Source organism: Hypomesus transpacificus, chromosome 3 (assembly GCF_021917145.1).
Source record: "Hypomesus transpacificus isolate Combined female chromosome 3, fHypTra1, whole genome shotgun sequence".
NCBI lineage: Eukaryota > Metazoa > Chordata > Actinopteri > Osmeriformes > Osmeridae > Hypomesus > Hypomesus transpacificus.
Genome location: NC_061062.1, coordinates 15,442,325 through 15,451,909, shown reverse-complemented (window position 1 = coordinate 15,451,909; position 9,585 = coordinate 15,442,325). Strand labels below are relative to the sequence as shown.

Genomic DNA, 9,585 nt, shown 5'->3' with positions numbered 1-9,585 from the left:
GACTTTTCTGACTATTTTTTATCATTTGGATCGTGTGTGGAGGGTTAATATCCAGTGTAGAGCCTGTCACGACCGGACAGCAGAGAATTGAACAGCCTCTGGGAAGGAGTCCCTCCTCCCTCCCTATCACACACACACACTGACACACACAAACAAAACTGGGCTCAAATATTTTGCATAACCACAATGCAGAATAAACACTTAGAATGTACAGACAGGTACTGCAATACTCTGACTGACAGACAGAGGAAGACAAACGCCATATGTCAGGATGAACATCGCTCGGCCTTTGAAATCTCTCACGACGATACGGCTCGATCGAATCGTGTGATCTTGCAGTCCATTGCTTAATGATAGATAATACCAGAGTAGTCTTGAGGCTAAATGTCCATTGCCCAATTGATAACGTATTTTATATATTTTGTTTAAGATAAGCGTGATCTAATCAGAAACGACGCACTCAGTCAAGCGTAGGGTGCAGGGGGTGGGCGTGGGGTAATATCATCATAATATGATACAACAAACCCCATTCTGGAGAGACATTGAGAAACCTAGAACACGTTTTCAACGCTTTCACTTGTCGACGCTCTCCGTGGTCCCGAACGGATGGCTTAATCAGATAGCATGCTTCTTCTTACAACATTGTCGCTGTCCGTAGTCCTGATTTGACGCTCAGCGAAAACCACTACCCCAGTTGTAAACCGTGACATATTTTCTGACATTGGCGTATCCAATCTTTGGCATTCAGTATTTAATTGCCAATAAAGAGTTGGTTCGTAGTCATGACTTCATTCGTGTTTTAAAGAGTGCTGAATACTTAGCCTACACAGTGTGAGGTTGCCAGTACCCCTAAAACTAGGCCTGCTGGTTCCAGTCTGGGAAGCTTTTTTAACGTAAATTTAACAAAGTCTGTTTTGTGATTCTTTGAGTCACATTCTCTTTTATAGGCTATGCCTCTTATTTTAACATTTGCAACTGTGGCGTTGTCAGTTAAGACAAGACTAAATTCCATCACTGGTTTACCAGTTAGACGTCGTCGCTGGTTTATCTATGAGTAAAACATGTACAGATTAAGTCAGTATAGCTTTTAGCTGTCGAAACAGACATGGTGTGACCCTAGACGACCATTTTAAAAACTGGCTGCTGCAAAATGAATGTTTTCCTTCAGCCTTACCAAGAGGCATCACCATCACAACGTGCACAAGTGCGTAATGGGCTGGTAGGGCGTCGTGCGCTTCAAGTGTACAGGATCGATGTGGAGCACCATTCAGAAGTAGGGGGATACATACCGATAGACGGGAGGGACGTGTGCTGTCATTTCACCGCTTTAACAGTGTTGAGTGAGAGAAGATAAAGTGTGCAGAGATAGAGATCGTAGCACCTCCCACGTCATATCTTTGGTATCAGGAGCTTCAGCGAGAGAGAGATAGAAATAGAGAGAGACAGAGAGAGACCGCTGTGGTTGTGGAAATCGGACGACATGAGCTCGAGACTACATGAATCGTGTAAAATGCAGTAAGACGCTTTCGGCGTTCGACTTTCATCCGTCTCGACCGAGGACATACAAACGAAACTATTCTTTAAGTTCAGGTATGAATATGCATTTCAACCTTTTGTTTTCTATTCGATAGTGTTGATATTTGGTAGCATTACGATTCGCTACCTTCTGCCACTGTTGGCCGTTGTGCGCACGCTATTCCTGTATGACAAAGATGGGACAACGGATCGCTTTGATTCCAAATATATTGTGTTGCTATCCGTTAAATATTGTTCCATTGTTTAACGAAAAAGCTGTCAATCGACATAGGACACAGTCGTGTGTATTTTCTGAAATACAGGATGAATAAAGGCAAAATAGCTGGGTGTTCGAAATGTTCCTTGCTTTTAGGTGTGTGTGTGGGGGGGGTGGGGGGGTGGGACGGCGATGCGACTGTGAAATTATGGCACCCCAGCGAGATGGCGATCTTCTGGTATTTATGAATGAAACGAGCAGAGTAGGCTATAGGCTGAAATGGCGTTGCGTATCCTGTAGTCCTACAACACACCATGTAATTTAACTCATACCCCCCCCCCCTCCCACTCCGAGCCCATCCACTGCCCAAAACTGCTATGGGCACACATTACATCAATTTTACACGCCGTCATTACTTTATTAGGCTGCATACTCCGTAATGACGACAGCATGACGCATATTCTCTGACTCGTGCTCTAAACCTCACAGTTAACCCCATCCTGCCATCCGGTTTAATCGGGAAACACTGTGTTTGCCCTGATTGCGGTTTGATGTGTGGTTTTATAAGCGTGAGGGGGATGGGGGATTCGGGGGGGGGGGTCAAGACAAAAGGAGGAGCAGGAATAAGTGGGTTGTGTGACTAGGTGTGTGCGTGTGAGATAGAGAGACAGAGAGAGTAGGTGTGACTGTATGGATGCTGCTGTGTGTTCACAGAGGGGATGGGGAAGGAAAAGATTGGGGAAAGGGAGTGATGTGATGGGAGCTGGTAATTCCAATGATTAGGCTTTGAAGAGTGGAGAATAATGAGACAGGGAGAGAGAGAGACAGAGAGAGAAAGAGAGGGGATGCATGACAGTAAAGCCTGTGTGTGTTGGGAAGAGGGATGGTAGGGGAAGGCAGTGAGGGAGGGGGGAGGTGTGTGTGGGTCGTGCGTAGGTGAGTGTTTCAGTATTTGTGTGAGTAAGAGGATGTGTCAGTGTGTGCCCACGTTCCTGTTTTACAACAATAGTTTACAGGATTACGTATGAGGAAAATATTAATTTGTCAGTGTAAAATACATTGAGGAAGAGTAGGTGGATTAGGACGAGGAGGGTGACAAAGAGAAGGAGAAGGTGATGAATGTGGAGGATGAGGAGGTGGAGGAAGAGAAAGAGAAGGATTATGATTAGGATGATGACAAAGAACACACACTCAGGTGTGGGTGTGTTAGTCCAGCTAGTTCTGGGTGTGTTAGTCCAGCTAGTTCTCGGTGCGTTAGTCCAGCTAGTTCTGGGTGGGGTTTGTTATTGCTGGTGGTTTGCCAGCTGGGTCGCGTATTCTCTGCCCTGAAAGTTGAAGGAAGGTGAAAAGGAAGGCGGGATAAAGGGAGGGGTGAGGTATAACACGGTTAGGGGTAAACAAAGTAACAGAGGGATAAAAGGATGGAGAGTAGGAGAGAGGGAGAGAGGGGTAGAAGGATGGAAGGAGGGAGAGATAGGATTCCTATTGCACCCCATTCTTTCCCTTCAATGACTTCCAGAAATAGAGCAGGAAAACAAAACACAGGTAGAAGAATGCAGAAGAATGGTAGAAGAATGTCATATAAAAATGATGGAGATTTCCTGTTTTAAGGCATTTCTCTGGTGTGGTATGTTCTACAGGTTGAGTGTGAAAAGCTGTGGTATACAGGGTCATATTCCCATATGTTTTTGAATTTGACAACACAGTCCGCTTGGTACACGTCTCTGTAATTGGAAACCCACGTGTGGTTTGAGCATTTGGTCCTTTAGGAGGTTTGTTAATATCCTTTTGGACATTCCTGTGCCTCACTGTTTCTCTCTTGCCTGTTTGTCTGTTTGTCTTTTCTGTGTTTCGCTGTCTCTTGCCTGTTTATATGTCCACCTCTCGTTTCTGATGGTCTCTATTTATTGTCTGTCTCCCACTTGCCTCTTAGTATGTCTGTGTTCTGTCTTGCCTTGCCTGTGTGGCAGTTGATGTTTTGGCAATATGTGTCTGTGTAAACCCAACAGCCAGATTTCCAGGGCACAGTACACCCTGGTCTAAACTCAACCTGAACCCTAGTTTAAAGAGAAGAGACCAAGCAGCACAGGATTTTAGATTTATTGTGGGTCATGTGGGGCACCACAGATCAGATTAGAGGGAATTGGAATCCTTAAGGACCCCTACCAGCATTGGTAGCAGTGCTGGATGTCAAGTCTGTTCCAATTCCATTCATTCAAAATAAAATCTACAATATGATTTCTATGATCCAAGTTAAGCGAAATGTTTGGAATGCCTCTGCTTAAGATTGATGCAAAATGTTGTTGTGCATCACTTTTTTTCCCTTCCTTCTGATTTTTGCATTGTTCTAAATCAGACTCCCTCCCTGAATAGACAAAAGTAAAAAGTTCACGTCCGCCTTCTGCGTCTAGTACAGCCTGTTATGATTGGCACCCTGGAATAGATGTTGCAGTTCTATGTGTTGGTTGTATGTGCATTTGAGGCCTCTGTTGTAGTATATTCCATGTATATTAAGAGCTGTGTGTAATGTCTTATGGAGGCTGCTGGTAAGCTAAGTCCTGGGAATTGGGTCAATGCAGAGCAGTCCAGGAGAATAGAAGAGGTTAAGCTCAATGATTAGCCAGTAAGCCTAGACCAGAGAGCTGCAATCTCTTACAAACACACACATCACTGCCACATGCAGACACACATGCATGCATACACACACATATGGATCCACACACTTTTGCATGTACCCACACACACACACACACACAACAGTGCACACAGATGTATAAACATACTAACAGATACATAGAGTCTACAAATGCATGTTCTCTCCCATCCCCAACCCCTCATTTTATCTCTCTTTCTGTTACACTCGCTCTCTCGCTCTCTCGCAATTCTTTTCTCTCTCTCACTATTTCCTGCAGATTCCTACAGAATTGAAAATGGCCGAGCTCATGTGTGCACACAGAGCGTCAGGATGTCATCTGCCTGACTGCTTTGGCATAACACCATACACACACTGATTTTAACACACACACTTACAAATTCATACACACACATACACACACAGACTGCTTCAGCAGTTGATAACATCTGCCAGCACCTGAAAGCCAAGGGTCCTTGAACCTGTGTAGGTGTGTTATGGTGTGTGCGTGTGTTGCTTGTGCATGTGAGTGAATGTGTATGTGTACGTGCATATTGCACATACACATGTGCAGGCAAGCTGACACTGGTGTAATTGTCTGTTAGTCTGTAAACCCATTTGAGTCTGACAGGCATCACCTCAAATCTCACTGTCATTGAAACTCCTAGGGATGTTCAAGAACATCACTAAATACAACCCCAGACCTTCAACTACCAGACTCTCAACTACCATACATTACTCCTTTGAATTTTTATCTAACAAGCAGAATTCTAACCAGAAACCTAAACAGATGCCAACTGGCTGCCAATTGTTTTGGACCATCAATGCCAGAAACACTGGAAATGAATCATTAGCTCTAAGCAGTTTATTGAAGATGGTCAAAGGCTGCCAAGACATGAGTGGAGTGGAGTGGAGAGGAGGGGATGGGAGGGGAGGGGGGAAAATCCAGAAGAGAGGAGCTTCCTCTGTGCCAAAGTTATTTCCTAATGGAGTTTGGCGGGGCTGGTACAGATGCATTTATACCGTTAATTCATTAAGGAGCAGCAGCTCGCCAATTCCAGGGATGAAAGGAGCGGAAAGTATGAGACGACTCCTTTTTGGGAGGATAGTCATCAACCTCTGTGCCCTAGTCAAGAACCAGTCGAGGCTGTAAAGTTTGTCTGAGTCTATGAGTATGATTGAAATGAAGCAATGAGGAATATAAAGAAAGTAAGGCCTGTCCAAAAGTATTTTGTGATGTGTGGTGTCCAGGGAGGAATGTATGGAATGCAGACAGACAAACAGACAGACAGCATCCAACTGTGTTCACACAGTGCACATCAAACAGGAAGTCCATCACTTTTTGAGCATCAGTAATGTGTCACTCTGCTGCGTCTCTCCAGGAAGTAGCTGAACTGCCATCTTATTAAGGTTATTAGAGAGCCCTTTATAATGACTTTAGTTCCAGATCTAATGAATAATACACAGACATACATGCTGCACACACACGTACACAAACGCATGTGTATGTACACAATCACAAAGACATGAATAAACACACACATACAAACACTCACAAACAGAATCATACCTACACACACAGACACACACACTGCAGAGTAGGCAGGTTGGTCAGAGACATACATAAAGATGAGTTGCAGCAGAGCAACAAGTGAGCCTTTGTTTTCACCTCAGGTGGGAAGCAAGAGTTTGAATCCTCTCGGACAGTGTGGATGTCTGTCAGAACATGACAAACAGAGGGACCAAACCTAATGGACCGTTCTCTCTCCCGCTCTCTTTTCCTCCCTCTGTCTTCTTCATTCCCCTTTCTCCTTCTGTCCAGGTGTAATATTGTCTGCAACCTGAAGGGGGCAGAATGCCAGAGCAGAGTAATGATTACCGCGTGGTGGTGTTCGGAGCGGGGGGAGTGGGTAAGAGCTCCTTGGTGCTGCGCTTCGTCAAGGGCACCTTTAGGGACACCTATATCCCCACCGTGGAGGACACCTACAGGCAGGTGATAAGCTGTGACAAGAGCGTGTGCACCCTTCAGATCACAGACACCACCGGGAGCCACCAGTTCCCTGCCATGCAGCGCCTGTCCATCTCCAAAGGCCATGCCTTCATCCTGGTCTACTCCATTACAAGCAAACAATCACTGGAGGAACTCAAGCCCATCTACCAACAGGTGAGTGTGTGTTTGTGTGTATTTGTGATTCCTGTCATTATATTTGTCTCTGACCTGTTCTAGTATACTTGATTCTGCTCTATTCGACTCTACACTGTTTCTGATCTACTGTGTTTTACTCTACACCACTCTGTTTTTAATCTACCCTAATCTGTTGTACTATCCTCCATTTTACTCAGTTTTACTCTAAACTGTTTTACTCAACACTGTTTTACTCTACTCTGTTTTACTCTAGTCTTTTCTGTCCTGTGCAGGTACTGGCTATCAAGGGAAACGTGGAGGCCATTCCCATCATGCTGGTGGGCAACAAGAGTGATGAGACCCAGCGGGAAGTGGAGACCAAGGACGGGGAGGCGCAGGCCACTCAGTGGAAATGTGCCTTCATGGAGACCTCAGCCAAGACCAACCACAATGTCACTGAGCTCTTCCAGGAGCTCCTTAACTTGGATAAGAAGAGGAACATGAGCCTCAACATTGACGGCAAGCGCTCCGGGAAGCAGTCCCGCGCAGAGAGACTGAAGGGCAAGTGTAGTGTGATGTAAAAAGGAGGGGCAGAGAGGGGAGGAGAAACTGATAAAGGGACGGAAGAGGAAGGAGGAAGGGATGGGAAGGTGAGAGGCAAAAAAAGAAAGGTTGAAGATGGAGCTCTTCTTAGCCAGCCCCTCTGATCTTATAACCAGGACCAAAGTCCTTTCAACATACTAATTAACCCTAATGTTGTGGATATAGTGAATATATAGCTATGAATTCAGTCACAAGACTGGAACTAACTCACAGCCTTACTAAATTCCATCCAACACCAAAATCCCAGCACCAGGAGTCCCGGACCCCACTGGTGGGGTGTGGTAGTGTTGTCCTTATGGACTCTACAACAAAATTCACAAATTATATCTGATACCTATACACTGGAGCTGGATGAGGGTGCCCTTAGGCACTGGCCCCAGGTCAGTCTGGCTTTCTTCTACAAGTGCTAACGCTTAGGGTCTGGAACGGTCAGCTCTTTCACCTCTATCCCCCTGCCATCCCCCCACCCCACCCCCACCTCATGTAGGATAGAGGTAGATCTTAACTGTCCCCCAACTAACATTATTAAAACCTGGAGAATCTTTCAGCTGTCAAAATGGTATACTGTTGACAGAACTGGGAAGCAGGTCTAGAACTGTTCTGGAGAATCAGAGGACTTTGAGGTTTTCAGGTTGACTGCATGGCTGCTGGATGAATCCGTTGTGTCCTCAACAGAACCTTGTGGAGGATGGAATCTGGTCGAACATTCTGGTTTAAGGAATGCAAGAGTAATAAATGTTGTTATGAGAACGTTTATGGGAAAGATTATTAATCAGTTGAAAGTGGATTGGGATGATTCAGATTAGTAAATTGGTAATGTCAGTTTGCTTTGACCCTGTGTTATTTTTATTTATTTATTTTGTAGAATGGATTTCCTGTGGCCTTTCGTTTCTTTGTGAACTATTTTGGAAAGCTTTTAAAACCTCTGAGAATTTGAATCCAACAAGCACAGAGACTATGAAGCTTTGGAGCAGAAGGTTTTCAGGGGTGACCAGAGCTAGACCTCTTGCCAATAAGTACTCCTGTTCCCATGTCTATCTGATCAAACTCTCATTGTACTGTACCTCACAAGGCTTAGAGAGGTATTGCCAGGGAATAGTGTATTAACACATACACACACACAAGATGGTTTGGTGTTACACAACCACAGCCTCACAAAAATATCTGAATGCCCTCAGACCCACCAGAGAGACATGCCTACGATCCCTTATGTTGCACTCTCTGAACAAAGTGAAGGAATATCTCTAGAGAGACTACAGCTGTTCTGGGAGATCCAAAGTATAGGTAATCAGTCTAGGCTCTGGAATACAGAAGCACAACAAAATGTATCGTATAGACGTATCCATATGTGTTTGTTATTGTTTTGTACCTTTTTCTTCTGTTGATCTAATCTCGTGGGATTCACATCTTATTTGACCAAAGGTGGAGAAGGTCCCGCTGTCCTTGAGTTTCAAAAACAGTACCAGCAGAGGGCGTCAACCGCGGCACGTCATATGGCTGGGGGGGGGGGGGGGTGCAGGTAAACCTTGCCTAGGGCACAAAATGTGCTAGGACCGGCATGCGTTCAAGGCACAATGAGGCTGTGGTAGAGTAGAGTAACAGGGTATCGTAATGTGATAGACATCAGACGAGTGAAAACAGATGTGTCTAGCTGTGTCTTTATTTAGACACTCCCAGAATGCATAAGAGGAAAGGAAATTATCTATCTCTTTGGTTTGATTTTTTTCGACTTGAATAGGATCTTTTTCATATCATCAAGTACATGCCATTTCTGACCCCGAAAAGCACAACATTCATCCTTGTTAAACTCATAGTTAAGGAACCATGCTGTATTATGTTATTAATACTATTACTTTGAAGTCAATCAATCACAGCTTCTTCATCTAGTGACAAAATGCAGGCTCTCACTGTTAGAGCCTTGATGACAAGAGAGTGTGTATGGAGTATGCTGTGTGTGAGTATGGAAGTGTACTGTGTGGGAATATGGATTATGTTGTGTGTGTCTGAGTCTGGAGTGTTCTGTGTGTGTATGTAAGTGTACTTTGTGTGAGTATGTAGTATGTTGTTCATGAGTAAGGAGTGTACTATGTCTATGAATGTACTGTGTGAGTATGGAGCATGCTGTTTGTGAGTATGAATTATGCTGTGTGTGAGTAAGGACTGTACTGTGTGTAAGTATGGATTGTACTTTGTGTTAATATGGATGCCCCTGCCTCCCACTTTCTGTCTCATCCAGTTTGTCAGGGGAGGATTTTCTACATCTGTGGGTTAGCGTGTGTGTACATGTGCGCATTGTTTTGTGTGTGTTTCTATGCGATTTCATGAAGTGTCTGTCAGATATCTGAAGCTTCCCCGTGGAGATTACCCACACATTCTGCATGAGTCATATTGCTCAGACTCTTAGACACACACATGCACCAACACACAGACACACACACACAAGCACACCAACACACACCAAAATGAGCATGAAGACCAAGCAGACTGGCGGAT

General features: G+C 44.6%; 1 protein-coding gene across 1 annotated transcript; it reads left to right on the top strand.

The window, feature by feature from the left end:
- The first annotated feature begins 1,216 nt into the window (after positions 1-1,216).
- diras1b (DIRAS family, GTP-binding RAS-like 1b) lies at positions 1,217-8,570 on the top strand. The gene is made up of 3 exons (XM_047051396.1): positions 1,217-1,590; positions 6,187-6,528; positions 6,783-8,570. Exons 2-3 carry the CDS (start codon positions 6,220-6,222, stop codon positions 7,068-7,070), a joined length of 597 nt encoding a protein of 198 aa, XP_046907352.1. The 5' UTR covers positions 1,217-1,590; positions 6,187-6,219; the 3' UTR covers positions 7,071-8,570.
- Positions 8,571-9,585: the final 1,015 nt, after the last annotated feature.